Genomic DNA, 25,205 nt, shown 5'->3' on the forward strand with positions numbered 1-25,205 from the left:
CCAAGACTGTCTCCGTGCTGTGCTGGGTGGCAATACGCTCTGTTTGATGAATTAAAATAAAGTATAATTTATTATCTGCGCACATTTAGGATGATCCATTAAATCAAAATTTAAAGTAATCGGACTGATCATCAGCGATCTTTGTGGGACTTATGAATTCTTCATAGAATGTTTGATTTCTTTGTGGATCACGTTCTTGGCTGAGATGTGTATGCGTCAGTATTAACCCAAACCCCAAAATAGATGTTTTTATCCATTTTTAATCTGCAGTTTTAGAGATAACTTCCAAATCTTGATTGTCTTATGTGTATGTTTTAACTTACTGTAATTTTTTTTACTGTTGGATGTTCAGATCCATAACTCTAACCCATATTGTTCCTACATCCCTGCTAATGGAGGTTTTTGACACTGTAGGTGCTACAGTCTCATTCTTAAAAGCAGTGGATGTAGTGGCTCTAATCTTAACCCTTCATAGAATGTTTGATTTCTTCTTGGTACACTTCAATTCATGTGTATCATCACGTGTTTCTGAACCTGACACATGATGAACATGTTTTTTTTCTTTCAGAATCCATCATTGATCAGAGTCTGTCAGAGAAACATGATCAACATGATCTTCATCTTCATCAGTGAGTTTAATTTCATCATCGTCTCATTTATCATCATTCATCCATCCACCCATCCTTACATCATCCATCCATCATCTATACCACTTATCATCTTGAGGCTCATGGGGGGGATTGGAGCCAATTCCGGCTGACATTGGGTGAGAGGCGGGGTTAAAACCTGGACAGGTGACCTGTCCATCACACCTGTGATTGTGTTTGACTGTGGGACGAAGAGAAAACACACAAACACAGAACATGTGAACTCAAAAAGGGATTCGAACTGGGAACAGTGCTAACCACTGCACCACTTTGTCGCTACTCATTCATATCTAGCTTGTAAATTCTTCTTGTTATTATTGTAGAGTTTAAATAAATCTCTCTGTCTCTGTAGTTTTTCTTCCAGTGAGTCAGCTCCAGGACCTCCAGGACCAGTGTCCTGGCAGCTCGTGTAGTCCTCAGCTGGGTGACCTGATGGTGGGTCGAGCTGCTCAGCTCTCAGCCTCATCAACCTGTGGTCTGGATGGAGCTCAGAACTACTGCATCATCGGATACTTGGAGGTCAGAAGCACTGTGGGTTAGGGTTAGGTTATATGATATGATAAACATAATATGATATATACAATAGAACTTGATATAAATAATGATATATATAATAGAATTTGATATATAATGTAAAATAAACACCGTGCCAGTGAAGGATCTGTTTTTTTTTCTCTCTGACATGTTTCTGGCTCATGTTTGAATTTTATACTGAAACATGTTCAGATCTGTCATTTTATTTTTTTCTCTTCTACTTCTCTCTCTTCACCCTGAGGAGCATTTCCACTTCTCCTCCTCATTACCACATTCTTAACTTTGTCTCTTCTCTTTCACTCCGTCACTTCTTCTAGAAGTTGATGATGAAGATGACAATGATCATGATGAAGATGATGATGAATATCTTTTCATCCATTAGGAGGAAAAGAAATGTTTCTCATGTGACTCACGTCTGCCGTACAATCGCTATAGCAACCCAAACAGCCACCGCATCGAGAACATCATCACAACCTTTGACCTTGAAAGAAAAACAAAATGGTGGCAGTCTGAGAACGGTGAGTTGAGAAATGAGACAAACATCTTGTGACCAGTATGATGTCATCAGTCAATCAACTAAACCTTTATTTATTTATTTTTTTTTTACTTTGTTTATTGATTTTCACATTTAGAAACAATTACAGTAATTCATCCAATACTTGTTATTATTGTTGCCAGTTAACAACATACAGATGAACAAACAGACCCTAGCCCGAATAGAGGTTGTGTATGTTTGAATAAATAATAGAGATCAACCCCTTTAGTGATGGGAGAAGTTCCAAAAAGAGGAGGCCAGGGAAATTTGGAAATGAACCGCGGATATAATTGCGAATTTGGAGGTACCTGAAAAACTGTCCTTTAGGGAGTGAAAATTTGTCAACTAGTTGTTGAAAAGATGCAAAAACATCATCCACATATAGGTCCCTCATAGTTTGTGTACCTAACCTAGCACAGATAGAAAAGGCACTGTTCAGTGATGATGAGGGAAAGATATGATTTGCCTCTAATGGTGCCCTATAAAGAGTGTCTGTAAGCCAAAATGGCGTCTAAATTGAAACCAAATTTTAAGACCACTATCACATTTTTTTTCTGTGACTAGAGATCAAAGAAAGAAGAGGTGAGTGCAATAAGGCTTCAATGATACCGGATGAGCAGAGTTTGCCTCCATAACCAACCCTGATGGAGGGGCCTCAATATCCTCATATCGAAGCCAATAGTTCAAGTTTCCAATATTTGTTGCCCAAAAATAGAACAAAATGTTCGGTAGCGCCATTCCACCCAGTGCTTTGGGATATAGAAAAATGTTAATCTAGCTAGTGTTGATTCTAGCAGCAACAGACAGATTAACCACTTAGCGACTGTTAAGCGTCAAACTTTGTTATTTACACAACTGCTTCGTATAGCTAGGTACTGATGCGACATATCTTTGGAAAGCTGTGATTCGATTGATGCAAACCATTTCAAGATACGATCACCACAGCAGGTACAATCAACGCCTCTGTCAGACCACCAACAAAAAAAAACAATAACAAAATCTAGGTCACTCACCTAAGAAGCCTCATCGTAATCCACAGATCGATAACATTCCAACAAAAACGGTCTTGATACATTGCCAAAGGTCCAGATGATCCAATCCAGTAACACGTTTAGTCCAAAACACATTATTACATCAATAAATACCCACAGACTGCTGTTGCGTCATTTCAAACTAGCCGGCAGCTATGTGTAACCTTTGATGTATTTTCCCTCGTAACTCCCGTTAGCATGTAAACATAGCCGATATCTTGATATCAAAATAGAGGCTGCACTCTGAACTTTAGATGGACAGCTCACTTGACCAAATAGGAGCGGGCATGTCCTGTCCACAGCCTACAATAGCCAAGGAGAGACCTCGTTGAAGGACAGTGCCTGCCTCTCTTCTGTCGTGTAAATACTGAGCCGATTGCAACCGATTGTTCTGATGACTGGCGTTTCGTATAGCCAATGAAATTTCCAACATGCAGATGTGCTGCTTCTCTGTGTAAATATAAAGCGACCCCAAGAAAGTCACTGCGTACAGGCGAACAACTGGTTTCGGTTTCGGTTCTCGTGCGTCCGTGAAAAGGAACTACTCGACCGAAGAAGCCCGTGAACTTTGTCTTCGGCGTGAAAGCGACCAGTCTGGGGACGAAGTATCAGACGAAGAGAGCGAGCTGTCGTTTGACTCTGAGGCAGAGGCCATGTTCCTGGATGGAGGAGACATTACTCTTGACAAGTAAGTATTTTATTATAATATATAACTTGTAAATTACTGTATGTGTGTGTGTGCCCCTCTGTTTCACTGTGTGTGTGTGTGTGTATGTGTGTCTTTTGGTGTTAGTGTTGATGTGGAGGAGGTGTGTGTGTGTCTAGGTGTTACTGTTGAAGTGGGGGAGGTGTGTGTGCCACGTTGTTTCACTGTGTGTGTGTGTGTGTTTGTGTAGAATGCATAAAAGTTTTATCTAGTTTTGTAAATGACTGTTATTTCTTTATTTTCACAGCCAGACCCGTACCATCTCTTGCTCCACACGGAGCACACCACCGGCCGGTCCATATCACTGGGCACAGCACCGCTGGTCGGCTGAAGTGCTCCTCCTGCGATGTGCCTTTGTGTTTTATCCCCGGTCGTGACTGCTACAATGACTGGCATGTTGCCAAAAACATGTAACATGTATATTTGAATAAATTTTCAACCCTATGACCGGTTTTGACTCCTTTATGTGTAAGTATAAGTTTGAGTGTAAAAGTAGCCTTTTTAGCCTAGGTATGTGACCATGGTTACCAAGGGTCCTTTGGAGTCTCCAAATGGCCTTTTTTGGAAAACGCCTAGACATGCCCTTAGGAAAACATCTGTAAAATATTCATTTTCTGTGGTATTGTTATCAAATTTGAATTTGGGCTAGGTAAGGCTTCATGCTGTGGTCCCATAGTGTTTTCCAGCTCATAAGTCCCAGCTAGAGTCATCTGCAGGCACCTGTTTACCAAAAACATTCAGGCAGAAATAAAAAACCTTCTACTTCAATCAATCAATCAATCAAATTTTATTTGTATAGCCCATATTCACAACTCACAATTTGTCTCATAGGGCTTTAACATGGTGTGACATCCTCTGCCCTTAACCCTCAACAAGAGTAAGGAAGTGTGTAAGGAAGTGTGTACTTCAGTGTGTTCCAACTTCTATTACTCAATGCCAGTAGCACTTATAGTGATTCTGACTGTTGGGGGGGGGGGAATTCAGAGTGTTACCTTTCAAAAGAGACCAAAACCATGCATGTACTCCAAATGGTTCAAGAACAGCTTTCAATTTACTTTGGGTATGCCTTAGACAGGCGTTTTAGGCAAATTTCACCGAGAGGTTAAGGAGGGACCATCGATCGAAATCTTGTATAATTTGCATGAGAAAAGAAAGAAAATTTATCCTACAAAGGTCGTTTAATGTGTCAGCCACAATTATTCCAAGATAAACAAAGCCAGAATTAGAGGTCTTGAATGTCAAGTTGTTGAGTGGATACTCTGGCATGTCTGTTAACAGCAAATATCTCACTTTTGCTGAGATTAAGTTTATATCCAGATATTTTAATAAATGAGTCTAGAACTGAGAGTACTGCAGGAATGGAGCATGATAAATTAGACACAAGCAACAAAAAATCATCCGCGTAAACTTTGTAAAATCCTTCATCATTTCCCACAACATGGAAGCTGTTACATCTGGAGTTTTATTAACCAGAAAGAAAAACTCGAGCCACTTTGAAATAAATTTGACAAAATCCTCTCAAGCAGTAAATGTGTGTAAAGACGCAACAGTGGCAGAGTATTAATAAACTTCTGAAAGTAGATATTCATAGAGACTGAAGCCTGGTCTGATAAGACAATTGGATCATAATTACAACTAAAGACGGATCTAAGCAGCCTGTTGACCACCAAAAAGAAATCGATGCTAGTGAAAGGACAATTGAAGTCTCCTCCCAAAATAAGATAATGTTCTAACCCTAACCCAGACAAATCCGGCAATTTATTATGTGTAATATAGTGAAAGCAGTCCAAACTCGTAACAGAAATGAACAGTGGACAGACTTAAGAAATTAATAAAGTTATATATCAACACATTCCTGCGGAGCTACCGTAAAACACGTCCTACATTGTCCGCGTTCCAGGAACGCCCCCAACTAAATATTTATTCAAACATATGTTGGCAGGTGTTCATCAGGTCAGTATCCAGTTCAATCTGGAGACCGTGTTCCAGTTCAGCCACTTGGTTCTCACCTTCAAGGTAAACACACACTGACACACACACACTCACACACAAACACACACCAGTGACACCACTGTTGTCTTCACTTTCCATATATTCTCTTGCTCCTCTTTCAGCCAGTGGTATTTTTCCAGCTTCTCATACTCATTTCAATTTAATTCAGTTTTATTTGTATAACATCAAATCATAATATATATAATCTCAAGGCTCTTTATATAGAACATCAAGACCTAAAACTTATGGGGAAACCAACAGTTCCCATAATGAGCAGCTCTGACGACTGAGAGAGAAAAAACTCTTTAACTGGGAGAAACCTCTAGAACCAGAGTCAGTGTGGAGACATCTGACTCAACTGAGGTGTGAGGAGAGAAAAATGGGGAAGAGAGGAGAGAGAGAAAGAAAGTAAAGAGAGAGAGAGAGAGAGAGATTTGATTTTTAAAAACCTTTTATGTAAAAGACACAACATGACAGAACAAAAACGTTATTTTCATAACAACAAATAGAAACAATACAACAAACACTGACTCTTTATCTTAAAGGAATTTTTGAACCTTAAGTCGTCTCCAGCCACACAACATATTGCATCCTTATAGCACCATTTTTCAATAAAATCATCCACGTTGTTCATACTTCTACCAAAAATACTATCTATAAATCTATCCAAACTCTGGCCTTGACTATGGAGATGAAAACAGGAAGTGCTTCCTGCTGTCTTTCCCTCCACTGTACTCTTTCTGCCGCTGTATATGGACATTTTGGCTTCTCCGACTATCAGATGGAGCAGCTGCCATTTTGAGGCGTCAGCTTTCTTGGAGCAGACTCCTAAAATGAAGTTGGTCTGAGACCATGTTTCACCAAACTGTTTAAAAACAAAACGCAGTGCATTAAAAAGGCTGCAGTGTTTTACGTTCGTTGAAACAGTGAAAAACAGTCTCCACTTCCCCACAAAAAATACACTCATTAGAAACAGACGGATTACAGAGATAAAAGCGTTGACTGCAATAGCACCATGTAAAATCCTCCAATTCAAATCTCCATTTCTCTTTTTAATTGGAGGTTTATATAAAACCATCCAACCTGGTTTCACTCCAATGTCAGCGTTCAGTGTCTGTCTCCACACTGTGTCAGCTCTCTTCTTTAGTTTGCTCTTAGTGCTTTTCCATATTGTGTGTAGAAATGTTTTCCTTTAGCTGTGTCCATGTCCACCAGCTTACAGTCTGTTCCACATAATAAGGCTCCTGAGGCCCCCTGCAGATTTGGAACGAAGCCCATTTCTGGAAATGGATCAGAGTTTTCTCTCCTCTGCCATACCTCTGCAGTATCTTGACTTCAACCCCCTAACCCTAACCCTGGTTAGCAACAGCTTTTTCAAGGATTGTGGAAATTAAGTTTTGATATGGGTCTATAATTAGCTAAAACCTATGGATCAAGAGTCGGCTCTTTTAGCAGAGGTTTAATTACTGCTACCTTAAAATCATCTTGGCTGGTAGAACACCACTTCCTCTCCAACTGCCGTGATGTTTTAAAACACGTGTTTGAGAATTATACCATGGAGCTAATCTCCTCTGATTTACTTTCTTCTTTTTCAGCATGCGACAGTGTCAAGGGTTCTTTTTTAATGAGGCTGCTGTACTTTTGACAAAGTTATCAACTAGTGTAGGAGTGAAGCTGTGAGGACTTCCCTGTGTTGTACTGACACCTGGCTGTGAGGTTAGTGTAGAAGGAAGCAGTTCTTTAAATTTCTTCACAGTTTTATCAGATAAACACTGACTATAATCGAATTTCTTACCAGAATCAGTTAGGGTTAGGGTTAGAGGTTAGTCAATAATAAAATTAAGTCAATAATTGTAAGTTGTGACTTCTGAAATAAAGAAATCTGAGAACAATAGCCTTTTAAGTATACTTTATTCCTTTAAAGGAAGGTCAGACAATCATAGAGACAAACATACAGCATGTGAAGAGCATTCTGCAGAGGGAATGACAAAGAAACATTCGCAGGCGTGTGCTTTTATGCAGATTTAGTGAAGATGTGATGTATGTGCGTAAGAAGCGCATATGTACGGTGGCCCTGAGAGCTCAACGCACTGCATGGTGCAAGTGGACAAAACACAAGCAAAGTAAGAAAACATCTTCATCAATTTCACAACACAATTACATTACAGAAACGCAATTACAATACAGAAAACGACAACGGAAGTGTTTCCAGAGGACAGCTAAAAGTGATGGACACTGCTGCCACAGGAGACACAAAAACGTCCAATACATCAAACAAATTCGGTTCCACACAGGGGTCGGCAACCCGCGGCTCTGGAGCCGAATGCGGCTCTTCAGCCCCTCTGCAGTGGCTTCCTGTACAGTGTTGTGCATATTTGAAACAACATATTTGCATAACCCTAACCCTAACCCAGTGACCACAGTTAAATGTGGTCGCTGGTGTCGTTATCTTCACGTTTCTCAGAATAGAGTCGCCAATAACCACAGGTGGTTCCTCAGCAGGTGTGTCGCTGTCTGGGGAAAATTAATTGGAAACTGTTGAGCTCGGGCTCAGCGCCTGTTCTTGTGTTGGTAGGATTTGTCCTTATCAGCCACTTCTATCTGCCGTTGTCTTGATATTAATGGCCTTGATCTCCTCCTTTGGCCAAGTTGTTATACCAGTGAGGTATCTGACCATTCCTGACCATTCCCATATTCTTGCTCTAGATCCTGGTGATGTAGATCAGTGTGTCGATGGCTCGTTCCTAATGTACAGCTTGATGTCGTCCATGTAGAGGAGGTGAAATTGGCCTCTAGAATTGTTTTGTCATAGTCTCATTGAGTTTTTGATGAAGGCTCTGAGTGTCCTGTTGATGTTGTGCAGCCCCAAACATTCCAATCATGTGTGTGGCATCGAGTCATATATATATATATATATATATATATATATATATATATATATATATATATATATATATATATACATAAATATTTATATAAGTGTGTGTCAGTGATGTCACTTCCTCTTGTTGCTCTGCAGAGTTTCCGTCCAGCAGCCATGTTGGTTGAGCGATCGAAGGATTTTGGACAAACGTGGAAAGTTTTTCGTTATTTTGCAGAAGACTGTTCACTTCATTTCCCTTCAGTGTCCAATGAGGCGGCTGACAGTGTTGATGACATCATCTGTGACAGTAGATACTCTGGATCAGAACCGTCCACCAATGGAGAGGTGACACATTCATTATTCATAAAAAACACATACACTATGTGTGTGAGGTAAAATTTAGAAGATGTTTTCTTTTCTTTTTCCACTAGGTGGTGCTGAAAGCGCTGGATCCAATATTTGAAATACGAAACCCGTATGCACCAAATATCCAAGGTGATGGTTTGCGCCAGAGAATGTTGGATGTCTGTTTTTAATAAAAGTCAAAACTTTATAACCAACATTAACATTTAGATGTGTAAATATAATAAAAATAGCTAAATATATAAGATGTTTGCTTTGGATGTATGAAAGGAGCATTTGTCGACATATAACTGTTTTTATTCATCATCCTCAGATCTGATCACTTTGACTAATATCCGGGTGAACTTCACTCGTCTCTTCACGCTCGGTGACACTCTGCTGAGTCGAAGACGCAGGAACCCTCTGAATAAATATTACTATGCTCTTTACAACATGGTAGTCCGAGGAAGCTGCTTCTGTAACGGACACGCCAGCAGGTGCACACCTGTGGACGGACGACATGGGGATGTCTTCACCCAAACTGGCATGGTACACAACCTCAAGCTGTTTTCAGACATGAACTTAAGCCCGCACGTGTTCCTGAGATGTTCTGGAAGTTCCGCAAGTGAGAACACAAATGTCCGAGTCAGTTGCTCGGACCATTCTCTGGAACATTTACTGCAGCCCCTAGCAATGCTCTGCAGGATCTGCCCAGGCTCCGCCCCTCGCCTGAATGTCCCCCACATTTTCCTGTTGTTGTGAACGAGTCTGACCCGGAAAATCTCCTGCTGCTGCTTTACAAGAGAAACACTGTCTACACAACATGTCCAGACAACATTAGTCCAGACAACCCTAACACTGAAAACAGCTTCAGTGACATCAACAATTCATTTTAATATTGGATCACAAATCAATCATATCAAACTGGGGTAAGGGGAGAAACAGGAAACCTGGATGTGAAAAATAAAATAGCCTTAATAACCCTAACCCTAAAGAATAAAATAAAAGATGGGTCCAGATGATTTCATCACATTTCTTTCTTTAAACTGTTTGAACAAATGATCGATGTGAGTTTTCAGGTGATTCCAGATGTTCTGTACTCTACAGGTTCATGGTCGTTGTGTTTGTCAACACAACACAGCTGGAAACAACTGTGAGAGATGTCAGGACTTTCACCACGACTCCCCCTGGAGGCCGGGAGGAGGAGACACAGCTGGCATCTGCAGGAGTATGTTGAATGGATCTTTCTGTTGAAAAGTACATTTCAAATTAAATTTTTTGTACGATAGTTTATACAAATCTTACTAATTATATCAAATAGTTTTTATTTTTTTAAATCAGACAAGGTTTTGTGAATCCTATGAAGTTATAGCTTTTATCTAATTTATAGTGTTTTTTATATACATTTAATTTAACTTTTCACACAAACTGGCATTACTATTATTATTAAAAACATTTCATCATTTTCAGTTTTCACTAATTCGTGTTTCATGTACTCTCAGGGTGTAACTGTCATGGTCACTCAGACTCTTGTCACTTCGACGACATTCATTTTGAAGCGACGGGTGGCATTAGCGGTGGCGTGTGTGACAACTGCCGCCATGACAGGATGGGTCCTCACTGTGAACAGTGTCGACCTTTTCTATTTCAGGATCCTCAGAGAGCAATGGACGACCCTCACGCCTGCATACGTACGCTTCCACTGCTTTCATTCATTGTGATCAAACAAGTTCCACTTTTCTCCATCATTTAAATTAAATCAAAAAGTTGAAATTGAAAGTAAATAAGTTGAGGAAATTTGTAATATTATCAAATCTGACTGAAAACAAAACCATGCTCTTGTTTTAAGACAATGAGTCACAAGTAAAGTAAAGTAAAGTAAAAATGTATTTATGAAGCAAAACTTTGAAAAACGTTTGTGCTCTAAGGATAAGATATTAAAGGAGCAAGAAATGACATTTAAGCAACATTACAACAAGATAACAGCAGTTAGGGTTAAAAAACAACAACTCACATAGAAACACTAAGAAAAAAGCCAAACGCTAACACTTCAGCTGAGACTTGAAACCCTCTGACCTTGTTGCCAGGTGTCCCTGTTGCACAGTGTGTCACCCAGTGTTTTAAGTCTCCGTTTTAAAGGTCAGAGTTAAAGGGTCTGGTATCAGTGGTAATGGGGTTAGGGTTACATGATTAACGTGATGATGTCATCTGACAGGATGATGTAACAGCCACTTCCTGTGTTTCAGCTTGTGACTGTGATGCAGCAGGAGCTCATGGCGGCGGTCTCTGTGAAGCTCAGACTGGTCAGTGTCTCTGTAAAGAAAACGTGGAGGGTCGACGCTGCGAGCACTGCAAACATGGCTTCTTCGGCCTGAGGCAGGACGACCCGGCCGGTTGTCAGGGTAGCCACAGATTACGTTCATCTGACGTGTTCATAAACAAAGAGTGATGAAGCTCAATCTACATGATTTGTGTGTGTGTGTGTTTCAGTGTGCAGGTGTCATGCTTTGGGAAGTGTTGGGTCATGTGATCAGCTGACAGGAAGTTGTGAATGTGACAGTTTGGCGAGCGGCCCGCTGTGTGATCGATGTCTGGTAGGTTTCATCTTAAAGTTTTACCTCTGACAGAAACTTTCTTTTCAAATCAACTTTATTAATGAAGAAAACACAGGAGCAGCTCAGACACAGTTAAAGTTTAAAGTTCACGTTGTACGTTGCCTCCTACGTGAGCACATTCTGTGAAGTAGGAGGGCCCTGATGGACACTGTTAAAATGTCTTTAATTATAATTAGTGCATTGTAGTAATAATGACTACTTAAATAAGTACTTAAAAAACTTGTTAATGGTAATGTTTGTGATACTTTAACAAGAGATAATACGTAAGATATTTGTGTTGCTGTCCTGTTCAGGAAGGTTTCTGGGGTTTAGGAAACTCAGCGATCAGATGTTCGCCATGTGACTGTGACGTCGGAGGAGCTCAAAGCATCATGTACGTTCTGTTTTATTCTTATTTCAAATGTTCAGTTTTGTCACCAGGTGTCATCAGGTGTCATCACCTCAGACTCATCAAACAGCTGAAATTGACTTATGATCCATTTGAATCCATCTTATGTGAATCAGTCCACAGACGTCTTCCTGTCTTCTCAGGTGTTCTCCAGAGGATGGACAGTGTAGCTGTTTACAAAACATGATTGGTCGACGCTGCTCTGACCCCGCCCCTGGTTTCTTCCTACCTTCACTTGACTACTTCCTGTATGAGGCAGAGCTCGCAGCTCCACTTCCTGGAGGAAGCCGTTCTTCTACTGATGCTCCATCATCTTCTTCTTCTCTGGTGATTGCAACAAATAATGTGCATTTTATACATGTTTCATTGTGTATTTTCTATGTAGTTTTATTGTGTATTTTTCATGTATTTCTGTGTATTTTGTATATAGTAATTCTGTCTATTTTACATGTAGTATTCTTGCGTATTTTATATGTATTTTACATGTAGTATTCCTGTGTTTTGCAGGTGAATCCAGGTGTGTTACCTGAGTGTGAGAAATCTTACAGAGAGCAGGGTTTTGACTTTAAATTCACCGACGGACGAGTGGTTTTGGTTCGGAGGACTCGTCGACTCACCCGCAGGAGGAGACAGGGGCAGGTGAGTTGTCTGATGTCATACTTTGTTTTGACTAGTCTGATTTCTCAGCCAATCAGATTGTCTCTTGAGTCATCGAGATAATTCAACAAATCCTAACCCCTAACCCTTTCCACTGATTCTTTCTTTGGGTCCTGCAGCCAACCAGCATCCCTCTGGACCCAAATCATGCCCTGCAGATTATCCCCCGTCAGAAGACACGTGATCAGCCAGTCACCTGGACCGGCCTGGGATTGGTCAGGGTGTTAGAGGGGGCTGGGCTTCGATTCACTGTGGATAACCTACAATCATCAATGGGTTACCAATTAGTGATTCACTTTGAAACAGAGGTTAGAAGAACCATCAGGGTATTTCCAGTTCTGGTTCAGGCTCTGGTTGTGCTTCAGGTTGTGTTTGTGGTTCTAGTTCACGTTGTTCAGTTCAGGTTGTGGTTGTTGTTAGTAAGTTACTCAGACTAAACTCTGAAAACAAGGTTTTGATTCTCATCCTCCTGGACCTGAGCTTTTGATACGATTGGACCACAACATCCTTATCACTAATCTTGAGAAGTTGGTCTGTCCGACAGAGTCCTGATCAGAACGTACATTAAAGGGAGAGCAAAGAGAGACACAGACTATGGGAGGAAAAAGACACATAGTTAGTGACATGTAAATAAATGAATGTGGGGGGGCAGAGAGACAGAGAGAAGGGGTTGAATACATTTTAACATGTTTTTGTTTGTATCTATATTGTATGTAAAGCTGCATTCCTTGAATGAAAGGTGCTATACAAATAAATTGTATTATTATAATGATTATTAATATAAATAATCATATTCATAATTTTTTTGTTTAATGTATATTAAATGTAACATATATGTAACATAATGATGATTTTTTTTCTGCTTCTTTACTGTAAATGTTTTTTCCTGATCTTCCTCTGAGGCTCTGTCTGATTGGCTGGCTTCAGTTAGCATCATCATGATGTCACCAGGTGACGGTGGCTGCAGTAACAACCCAACAGGAAGTGAAACTCTGATTCTTCCTGGAAACTCCAGGTAAGGTGACATTGGACTGGCTGCAGAGAAGTCACATGACCGTTCAGGTCACATATGCAGAAACATTTGTAAATGTATGTGTATCTATTTGTTTACTGCTTGATTTTGTTTGTCTCCAGAGGACGTGGTCTGGATTCTTCAGTGTGCCTGAATGCAGGAGGTCGTTACTTTGTTGACGTCGTCTTTAACAAACAGTCTGGATCTGATGGATCTCACATCCTCATTGACTCGGTGAGGAGAACTTCCTGAGCTCAAATAAACTTCTGCCATAACAGCAATGGACCAATCAGAAGTCAGATTCAGTGTGTTTGGTGTGAACTACTGGCTGAGGTCAAGGTTGAGTCCAAACAGTCTCATGAGGACTCTAAAATGTTTTCTTCTGAATGGGGGGTTAGGGTTAGGGTTACTAGTTACTTCAAATTGTAAATATCTACCGTGCATGTTGCACACATTTCTTCTAGTTGGTAGTGTTAATAATATTTAAAAAAAATTTGTATTTATGCTTTCACTAACACACCACAGCACACTCCATATTTGTGTAAATCTACGTATCAATTAACCCCGAATCTGATTCTGATGTGTTTTCAGATAGGTCTGATTCCAAGAATAGAGTCTGTCCAGAACTTCTGCTCTCAAAGTGACCTTGAATCGTTCCGCCACTTTCGTTGCATCGGATTGGCTGCTGAGCTCCAACCACATGACTCACTCCCAGAAGTCTGTGAGGGACTGATCAAGAGCATGTCAGCACGAATCCACAACGGAGCAGTTCGTAAGTAGCGCAACATGTTTGCAGCTGTTGTACGTACATTCAACAATGTGGAAGAGATTTTTCTTCATCATTTAAAAACATAAAAATTAACTGTTGTGAATGTATCCCTATTTCATCTGTCGCCAGCTTGCAGGTGTAACTTCATAGGCTCTCTAGGACCATCTTGTAGTAAACTAGGTGGGTTCTGTGAATGTAAACCCAATGTGATGGGCCGTTGCTGTGATACCTGTGCACCAATGACATTTGACTTGGGACTCGACGGCTGCAAATGTAAGAAAGTCTCATATTTAGAAAATCTGAGGTTTCTAAAATGATGCGACAAGATGACAGATTTTTTTCTATGGTGTCGTTTGCAGCGTGTGGGTGTGACGCTCGTGGTTCAGTGGCGCAGCTGTGTGATCAGGTCAGAGGTCAGTGTGCGTGTCGGTCAGCCGCGACGGGGCGACGTTGCAATCACTGCCACACAGGATTCTGGGATTTCCCCTTGTGTCGACCCTGTGAATGTAACAATCTATCTGAGACGTGTGCTGAAGAGACCGGGGAGTGTCTGAACTGCAGGGAACACGCCACCGGATCGCACTGTGACAGGTCGTACACACTCATCCAGCACTTTGTTAAGAACATCTGTAAACCTGCTTCATGCCATCGACCAATCAGCAAATCAAGTGCAGGCTGAACAAAGTACAAAAGTGTATATTATAAACAATATATTGAGATCTGGTGACTGGCAGATCCTGTGATTCCCATTATTTTCCTACTCATTTATTCAGTGACACTTTAATTATCATCCCATCATAGGTTAAAGGTCATCACTCAAAACAACTTTGTATTATTTACAGTGACTCCTCCCTCTAAATTGACAATGGACCAAAACAAAACCACATAACAGAGCCACCAGTTCTCCAGCCTGGACTGGACTAGATGGATTGGAATGTAATAGACTGGACTAGACTGGACCTGGACTGAAGTGAACTGGACAGGACAGTCACACGTGTAGAATATGACACTGACTAGTGACGACATCACTGTCTTTACGTGTCTGTAGATCAGTTTGCAGTTTATATGTGTGTTGTCACTGTATTGTTTATATGTTCTTACTGACATATGATCATATCCGTTTGTCACAACTGGTTTAACTGTGAATATATAATCATTACATCACACACACACGTGAGATGTGTGTTTGTGTATGTCAGAGTTCACTATTATAAATGTGTTCGCAGGTTTATGAATCAGATTTGATTTTCTGCATATTTGACAGAAGTCTTTAAACACAGAGATATGAAAGATGTTCAGCTTCTTATGACGCCTTTGTTACTGATGCAGATGTGTGGAGGGTTACTATGGAAACCCCGTCTCCAGACAGCCCTGTCAGCCCTGCTTGTGCCCAGACGTTAAGTACAGTGGACAATTCTTTGCCACTTCCTGCCAACATGACCCACAATCCCTCAGTCTGACCTGCATTTGCCAGGAGGGGCACACAGGTAGGAGCTGGGTGTTTCAAGGGGTCTCTGGAAAAAAAATTTTTTCCTTAGAATGTCTTTTAAAGCGTACTATGTCCAGTATTAGGTCGGCACATACATTATAGGTCCGGAGTCCATGTCCTCCCGCTGATCTGCGCTCACTTTACACAGTAAAATATTTTGCACGCACACGCCGTCCACCTGCTACACACGAGACGAGACGTGACACGCAACACTGTTAAAGTGACCTAAATCATCAATTAATAACTAAATACATGTGATTATCAGTTTGTGTGAAGAGTGACAGAGACGAGCAGACACACACACACACACACTCTTGCAGACAGGAGAGAAATTCTTCCTGCAGATTATGATACAACACGGTTTTCAATGTTTCTTCATTGTTGCAGAAGAAGCAACACCGCGTTTATCGAGGAACATAAATATGAATTCAGCAGGTTTTTATAAAGATTAGTTCTAAGTGTGATGATAAAGCATCAGAGGAGCAGAGCCGCCTGGATACTGTCAAGGCTGTAATATAATTTTCACCTCGTAAGCCTTGGTGCATTCATGTGGAGAGCATCAAAATAATCAAAATATGATCATCACCATTGATGTTATAATGATATTTATTTAAATATTTATCTATATATTTTGGGGTTGTCAGATTACGATGGGGGGGGGGGGTACTTCAGCATAACTCTGGAACACCTGTCAGAAGGGACCCCCCCCCCCATTGCCACTGGGTAGGAGCAAATGTTTAGCTGACGGTAGAATCTCACGTGAGTTCCCGTCCTGGGTTCAGTTTCAGGCATCATACACCGAGGATTTATGAGTCCGACTCGTCAACTTGATCTGTTTATGTATATAAACCCTTTAAACCTTTTTAATTGATGAATGAAATAAAAACACTTTCAGGTTCACGATGCAACAGATGCAGCCCTGGTTTCTATGGAGACCTGACGTTGCCAGGTGCCCGTTGTGCAGAGTGTCCCTGCAACAACAACATCGACCTGGGCGACCGCAACGCCTGCAACAGCCTGACAGGTGAATGTCTGGGCTGCCGCCACAACACGGTGGGACCACGCTGCCAAAGCTGCAAACTTGGTTACTATGGAAACGCTCTGGTCCAAGACTGCAAAGGTACAGATAGAGAGTATATTATTATTATTATTATTATTATTATTATTATTATTATTATTATTATTATTATCCTGTAGCTTCTTCTCTAATCAAGATATTTAATCCATCCCTCAATATTCACAGTCCTGCCTCCATGCTTGAAACTGTCTGGGTAAAGTTTTCAGGTCAATTGAGTTCAATTTTATTTGTATGGTAACATTATCTAACCCTCACCATGTTAAAGTTGTGATATACAGCATTAAAAACATGAGAGCAAGACAAAGAACAATCTACTACTTCCACATGTATGATATCCCTTATGTATTGAATCTTTTGTGTATTTCCCAGAATGCTCCTGTGACCGGCGTGGGACGGAGGTGACTCGTTGCCCTCTGGGGAGTTCTTGTTTCTGTGATCCAAGTACAGGACAATGTCCGTGCAGGACGGGTGTCGTGGGAGTCCTCTGTGGCCAATGTGAGGATGGATACTGGAACCTGGACGGACCGTCAGGATGTCAGCCCTGCAGCTGTGATCCTGTCAACTCCTTCTCCAACATCTGCAACAAGGTCAGACCTCAAACTAAGAAATAATCCAAATGACCACAGGGTCTGTTTTCATCCACAGTTTCTACTCTGATGTTATTATTTTTTATTTTAGCTCACGCTGCAGAACAGACACAAGATTCTCAGGGTCATTGATTGAAATATGTTCTTCAAATGAATGATTGATTCTCAGTGAACAACAAATAGCAGGTTATTTGGTATTTACAATAAACAATAAGAGAGAGACACATAAATACACATAAATACAATATATAAGGTCATAAATAATCATGTGATGTGTTCAGGTGATGGGACAGTGTCCATGTCGTCCTGAGTTTGGAGGGAGACAATGTGACGAATGTGGAGAAAATCATTTTGGGAATCCAGACCTGCAGTGTATCTGTAAGGGAGAACAAACACACAAACACACACACACACACACACATTTTATCCAACAACTGTGGATTTTATTTCGATTCATCACTTCCTGTTCTCAGCTTGTGACTGTAACCTGGAGGGAACCAAGCGTCCATCATGTGACCCTGAAACCGGGGAGTGTATCTGTCGAACTGGAGTCACCGGTATCTTCTGTGATGAGTGCGCCCTCGGCTACAGCTCGGCATTCCCAGCGTGCGAGGAGTGCCACCCGTGCACCGCTCTCTGGGCTGAAAGTGTCACGGATGTCCATCGAGCAGCACAGAAGATGAGAACCTTCATCCCTCGCCACGGCAAAGACCTGCGGCCTGGAGAGAGTCACCCCCGGCACCAGATGCTGCAGATGCACTCCAAGCTGGACAGCCTCACCAATCTGACAGGACTGTCATTGCAGAAGTTGGAGAAGGTGGAAAATCTTTGTGTGAGGATTGGGTGAGTTCCTTACTACTGTTCTCACACGTTTGTTCTTATATCAGGATGTTTCATCTGTTTTACAGATTTCTTCCTCAATTGTTTAAATGTTAAAAATAACATGAGTCGTTGTTTCATGAGAAAACCTCAGATTTTTTATGACGCTGGAGGTCTGAGCTCCATCTCTCCCTAAAATATTGAAGTTAATGAAACATTTCTAAATGTTTTCTGTCTCACAGGAAGTTGAAAGATGCCGTTGATCCAAACATGATCCTGATCGATCCGTCTCCTCTTCTCGACACCGAAATGGAAAACATTCGTCAGGAGTTTAAGAAGCTGCTGAAAAGTGTGAAGGAGAATGTGATGGAGCTCCCACATGAAGAAGAAGAAGAAGATGCGGACGGTACAGAAATCAGAGTTTTCTCTGATTCACTATGGAAACATAATGCAAACGTTCATCACAGACTCTGAACTGACAGAATATGATAGATGGATGGATGGATTAAACCTGCTGAACTGATTATATCCTGTGACTCTTGAAGTAACATTTTCCTCTATGACATGAACAGAATTCAAACTCTAATGTTTAATTTATTAAATTTGATTTCACTTTAAACCAAACTGACAAGAATTCAGTAAAGAGTCAAATTTTCACTTAATCAGATTTTCTTCTTCTTTGATTTGTTGCAGAGCTGCTGGACGAGATCCAGAAGATTCTGACACGTTTCATGTTGGATGAGAAAAGAGTAAAAAGTGCAACCAAAGCTTTAGACGACTCCGTGGACATCAGACAGGAAGTGAAACACAAACTGAGCGTGTGCGGCAGCAGAGGAGACGTGACGCCAGTGGAGAAGAAGATCACAGAGCTCAGCGTGGTCAACCTAAACCGACAGGTGAGTTAATACCTGCACAGTTACATGACCATAATGTGCCGCCATGACGTCATCCAAACATAAAAAGGACATCATAAAGGGGGTTTCAGGCTTTCGCCTTTTAACATCATGTTTTATAGAAACTCTTAATTTTCTTTTAGATTCAAGGGATGTTTTTAGTTTAATTTATATTGTAATGACTATAAATGTAAATACATTTCAGTCAGGACCCCTTTATGCCTCTGCATAATTTACATCTGGTGGTATGGCTCTGCTCTGGGACCTCCCTGCAGGAAGAGCGGTAGCAAGAGCCCCGAAGGGAACACAACAGTGCGTTGTCAGTGACAACAGAAATGACGCTGAATGAGTTAAACACAGTATAAAAAGGGGGAGCAGGGGTGGAGGTGGGTTGTAAAACGGCTTGCAGCTGATGCAGCTTAAATAAGGTGCCTTGTTTGAGCTTTGCCAATGAATGTCTGAAAGGGAATCAGCTGATGCTGTGCTCAATTTATTAACTATACAATTAATTTATTATATACTCATTAACATATACATTTGTTTATTATTGGATGGATTGATGGACGATGGAAGGGTTAATATTTTGGTGATTTCAGGTGATTGATGACATCACGTAATGTTTTTATGGCCTTGAAGCAGCTTGTTGTGGTCTGATTCAGATCTGTGGAAGACCAGGTCTGGACAACTGTTCTGGATGTGGTGGAGCTCTGTGTGTTCTGGCTCCAGGGCGAAGGAAATGTGGAGGTTCAAGCTGTGACGGAGTCGTACCCATCAGTCACCACGCTTCAGAACAATCAGAGAGAGCGAAGGAACAACTCCTGTCACTCCCATCGAGACTTGAGGAGTCCAAGAACAAGGTAGGTTCACACTGAGACCACTGCTGATGTTCTGGTGCTGGTCCTGGTTCTCATCGTGAGACCAAAATGAATCCGTTTAGCATGTTTTACTTTTAATTCAGAGAATAACTAAGTTAAAAACATCACATGATGTTTCAACTGATGTTATTGATTAACACGTTCATGGTTAGGCACAGCTGCTCAAATTGAATTAGATTAATCCCAGAGTCCTGTAATGGATCCTTGTCCTGATCCCTTTGAACAACACAGTTTGAAAGTTGATCTGCTTGTTAATGGATCTCAATGCTGAACTGAAACTTGAAACTATGACGAAGTTTACCAGCTATACACAGGACTATACTTCTTCACTGAGATCAGTGTTGTTCACCTGCTTGTTCTGGGTCAGATGAACAGCATGAAACAGGCAGCCCAGGACTCCAAAGACCAGGCTAAAAATCTGCACGAGCGGATCAACGAGCGACTCGACACCTTCGAAAGAGAGAAGAACAAAACCAGGGAGCTGATCCAGCAAACCAAAGACTACCTGATGGGTCAGTGTACAGGTGTTACTCTATAACTGGGGTTGTATTCATCAAGTCCTCTAGTATCAAAGGTTCCTCTTGTAGTGACACAATTTAAAGAACATTTTATAGAATTGTGAAGTTTTATGATGATAGTTAAGACAAGGAGTTTGTAAAAGCAGCTGTTTCTTTTAAACAGATGAGAAAATGATGTGTTAAATTATTTCAGAAAAAGTGATTGAGTGTGTAAGAAACGTTTGTGTGCTGCAGTCTCCTCTCTTTTGGATTTAAATACAAACTGATTTACACACTCGTAACTGCTGCGACCAAACATTAATCTCTCCAACTCCCCTGTGGCTCCATTGCCAAATGTCCCTCTTAAGTTGTTTGACACCTTTCTTCTAAATGAGCTGAGAACTCACCACAATTTGATTTCAGAAAATAATAATAATCCTCGGCAAAAACAAAAACTCTTTACAGATACCCAAAAGCAACAGTATGGTAAATAAACAGCTAACGTTAAGACACAGTGTTGAAATGTTCCCTGCAGGAAACACACTTGTTGATACGGAAACAGAGGAAACAACTGAAGAAACTCTGTTTATCATGTTTTCCAACAGATGAGATGGTTCCTATTGAAGACATCGAGAAAATGGCCAGAGCTGTTCTGAACATCCAGCTGCCACGATCCCCTGCTCAGATCAGATCAATGATCAATGAAATCAATAATCTGCTCTCAAACACTGCACATGTCCAGGATGAGCTGAAGAAGCTGGAGGAGCCTGTGAGGAGAACCAAGGACCTGCTGCAGAAAGCTCAGGAAGTCCAGTCAGTGTTCGCAAACATCTAAACTACTGTTAAACTGTCAAACTATTAAATAGTTAACAAACTTTAAACTTTTAAGAAAACATTAAACTAATTTAAAAGAGAAACTTAAATAAAAATATTAAACTTTAAGATATTAAACTTTTAACTATTAAAGTTAAAAAACATAAAACTGATTAAAACATGAAATATTCATTTAAACACAAAACTTAATTTAAAGCAACGATATGTAACAGTAACTACCTGTGTTTGAAATGGGAACTGCAGTTGAATCCATGTGGTCAGTGGTATTTGTTCTGGAAGTTTCCTGGAAGCTGGTGAAAGGAGAACTCAGGCAGCAGCTGAAGGTTTGAATGTAGACTTGCTGCATCAAGGAGACCAGGAGGTGAAACAACATACAAACACTAACAGAGCAACATGAGCAACTGTCTCCACCAAGTCTGAAGATGTCTCCCACAGCCTCCCAGTATATCTCCCTCACCCTGCGTCACCCATGAAGGTCCCTCTCTCTGTTACATGGAGGTGTTTGCATCCTATTGGACAGTTCAGTGTAAAGTGTGTGTTCATGAATCACATTGTGTCCTCACGTCTGGTGAAACACACAAAGAGTCGGTGTCTCTGTCTGGAGCCTCTGAGTTAGATCTGAACGTCCCTGAGTGAAGACACTACAATGTCCTGTTGGTCCTTTATCTATAACCTGACCTTGGTTCTGCTCAGAGAGAGAAGGAGGATCTGTGGAACCAGACAGGCTCTATTCTCCTGTACAGATAGAATATACATTATACATAATATATAGTGACATATACTGTTATGTGTGAGGATGGTCAAAAATCATCAACAGTAGCTACATGCTAAGCTAAGCCCATTATCACAAAAACAAAAGCCCCCCTCAAAAAAATACACCACACTGGTTTTTCTTCCCCGTCTCTGACAAAATATTGATGAATTTAACGTGACGTATGGATCATTTGATGTTTATTTTAATTAACTTCAGAGCTCACTGTTGTTTCTTGATGCAAACGTCAGTTATGAAGTTTTCAGCTACTGATGATGAAGAGGATGGAGAAGAAGAGTGGTAGATAGAGGAGGAAGAAACCTGTTGCCAAGGAAACAAACAACCGTGGCCCATCCACTCTTCTGGTGTGACTGATAGCAATTAACACTAGCATATGTTGGCATGACAGCATTATCCAGTATTAGTTGGGATGATTTAATATTCCAGCTGCATGAACAAAGTACTTGATTGTTGAAAGTACTTTGAATACTTAGTTCAAGTGAGTGAACCTTTGTCTTTGTCTGTAGGTCTGTGTCACTCCAGAATACAAATTTACAATAATTATAACTTTATTATAAATTAAAACGTGTTGTTGGAGAAGCATGTATGTTTATCATATCATGATCATTTTAAGACTTAGTAGAATAAATATATTTCATATAATGTTGCTGCAAAACTCTAATCCTAATGAAAGCTGCAGACATTTTACTTCTCATCCTCCAATTGTGAAACAAGAAGTCGTTTCCTGGACCATGAATCTCATTGCTGTGTTTCTATGTCCGTGTGTTGTGTTCTTCGTTGGTCTGATGTCGGGTCACAGTCGTGCTCTGAGATTTCAGTATGAAATCTTTGTGTTTTCATACTGTGTTGTTGTGTTCAGGGAGAGGACAAAGGACATGGATTGGACAGAGATCAGCAGAGACACTTATGAAGCTGAGAGAGCTCAGGACAAAGCCAACAATGACCTGGAAACAGCCAACAGAGACAGAGACACGACCAAAGCTCAAGTCCAAGATGTAAACATCCATAACGTCTCAAATATCTGTCATTTCATTTTGGTTATTAAACATGTGTTGAAAATATTTTGTCATGTTTCAGATTAAAGACAAATTGAACAAGTTTGAGACGAATCTGATGAATAATCGACCTGAAGATCTGAGAAACCAAATTGAAGCCCTGAAGAAGAAAACGGAACAAAACAGAGCGGTGGCCCAAGAGGCTCAGGAGGCTGCTCAGTCAGCCATTAATACGACAATGGTGCGACAACACACACACACACACACACACACACACAGGAGGCTGCAGAGTCAATGATTACTACCACTATGATATCAGTGTTTTTTAACATGACATCAACAAAATTATTTTCACTGACTTGACTTTCTTGTTTCACAGAATTTGGACAATGTGATGACATTTTTTGAGGTTTTGAAGCAAAGAACCTCGAATCAGTCGGCTCAGGGTGAAGCTGGAGAACGGCTGAAGAAGATTATAGAGGAGGTGGAGAACTTGAAAAGACAAATGGAGGACAAACTCAGAAATATACAAGGTAGTACTTTTACTTGTAGGGCAGTAACATCAGTATAACTTAAGTTATGACTACAACTATGGATCTATGAGACCGAAAAATGACTCACAGTCGTCACCTTGAATGATGACGAGCTTCGACATATCCTCTAGAGCAGTGGTCGCCAACCCGTCGATCGCGATCTACCGGTCCATCTCGCAGTCTTCCCTGTCAATCTCCGAACTCTCTGGACTCACAGGCTGCGGTTGTGCCGCAGATCAGCTGTATGTCGGTTGTCTGTGGTTCACACGCGCTGTGTCTGCCACTGGCGGCAGAGCCAATAGCGTATATATGTAGACAGACAGACAGTTATATGGGGTGTTATAATATTTAAACTGTGTGTGTGTGTGTGTGTTGTGTGTTGTGTGTCTCCGTGTGTTGTGTGTCTGTGTTTGTGTGTGTCTGTGTGTGTTTGTGTCTGTGTGCGTTTTCAGGTGTGGAGCAGAGGATCCAGCAGTTGATCAGAAGAAAAGAGAACAAATCTGCTGAAGTTTCTCAGATGTTGGAAACAGTTGAATCTTTACGACAGGAAATCTCCAAACGAGCCGAAGTTTACGCCTCCTGTACTTCATAAATATTACAGAATACTACATACTGAAATACAGCTGTGCTTCATGAATACTACAGAATACTACATACTGTAATCAAGCTGTACTTCATAAATACTACAGAATACTAGATGTTAACAATTGTCTCACTTTAATCTTCTACATCTTTATTAAAAGAGATTTGTTTGTTTGTTTTCAGTTTATTTCTGAAATGTAACCAGAAACATTTAAAGACACTTTTTTAATAAAACTGACAAGAACATGTCTCTGCAGGTCATCACACGTTCACAGTGATTACCCATAATACACCGGGAACACACACAAAACTCTCCCTTTGTTGTTGCAGGTGAGGTTTAATGGTGGGGGGAGGTGTGTGTATGTGTGTGTGTGTGTGTGTTAGGAGTCCGACCCCCCACCTGAACATCTGTAGCTACAGTGTGTGTGTATGTGTGTCTGTGTCCGGGGGGGTTAGGAATGTCTTTGTCTGAAGAGTCTTGGGGGAGGATGTGAGGTGAGGACTCTGACTTAACTTACTTGTAACGTTTTACTTGTAACTTTCTGACACATCAACAAGTCTCAATACACAATTTAAAGCCCAAAGTATGTGGACAGTTTGATGGTTCAACAGATTCTTTAACCACACAAACACTGATCATAATGAAACGAAAGGATCATGAACCAGTTGTTGTTTCTGTCTTTATCCAAGATGTCGAAGATTTAGGACCCCCCCATCAGCTGAGACAAAGTTAAAACTCTGAGAGAGAGAGACACACACGCACACACAGACACACACACACACACACACTCACACACACACACAAAGACAGTAAAGTTACTTTTACATAAACCGGAAGTGAGGTTAGTTTTTTCGAAATAAAAGCCCCAAACTTGTGTGTCACAAATATTATTGTATTTGTTTTGATTGTTTGTCAACAGAGTTTAAAAAAACAAACAAACATGTTGTTGTATTTAAGTTGAATTTAATTAGATTATTTGAATATGTAAAAATATAATTGTGGATAAGAAAACAAAAACAAAGTAAAGAATTAAATTTAATCATAATATAGCTGTTTGTTTTTCTAAATTAAATATTTCCCCTTTAATTGACACGTTGCTTATATTAATCTTTTCCTTTTAAATATCACTTTGTTCTGAGTTTTATATTCTAAATGTGTC

General features: G+C 40.6%; 1 protein-coding gene across 1 annotated transcript; it reads left to right on the top strand.

The window, feature by feature from the left end:
• Nucleotides 1–24,903, top strand: lamb4 (laminin, beta 4). The gene is made up of 34 exons (XM_034587153.1): nt 1–629; nt 1,000–1,166; nt 1,564–1,699; nt 5,396–5,469; nt 8,465–8,653; nt 8,740–8,803; nt 8,985–9,199; nt 9,758–9,878; nt 10,153–10,341; nt 10,897–11,052; nt 11,141–11,244; nt 11,559–11,638; nt 11,797–11,980; nt 12,161–12,292; nt 12,430–12,618; nt 13,213–13,325; nt 13,445–13,556; nt 13,914–14,094; nt 14,221–14,364; nt 14,451–14,682; nt 15,421–15,578; nt 16,476–16,700; nt 17,028–17,245; nt 17,527–17,623; nt 17,719–18,088; nt 18,307–18,470; nt 18,758–18,960; nt 19,617–19,814; nt 20,200–20,344; nt 20,935–21,142; nt 22,795–22,930; nt 23,013–23,171; nt 23,310–23,463; nt 23,916–24,903. Exons 1-34 carry the CDS (start codon nt 542–544, stop codon nt 24,053–24,055), a joined length of 5,445 nt encoding a protein of 1,814 aa, XP_034443044.1. The 5' UTR covers nt 1–541; the 3' UTR covers nt 24,056–24,903.
• Nucleotides 24,904–25,205: the final 302 nt, after the last annotated feature.

This window comes from Hippoglossus hippoglossus, chromosome 6 (genome assembly GCF_009819705.1).
Source record: "Hippoglossus hippoglossus isolate fHipHip1 chromosome 6, fHipHip1.pri, whole genome shotgun sequence".
Taxonomy (NCBI): domain Eukaryota; kingdom Metazoa; phylum Chordata; class Actinopteri; order Pleuronectiformes; family Pleuronectidae; genus Hippoglossus; species Hippoglossus hippoglossus.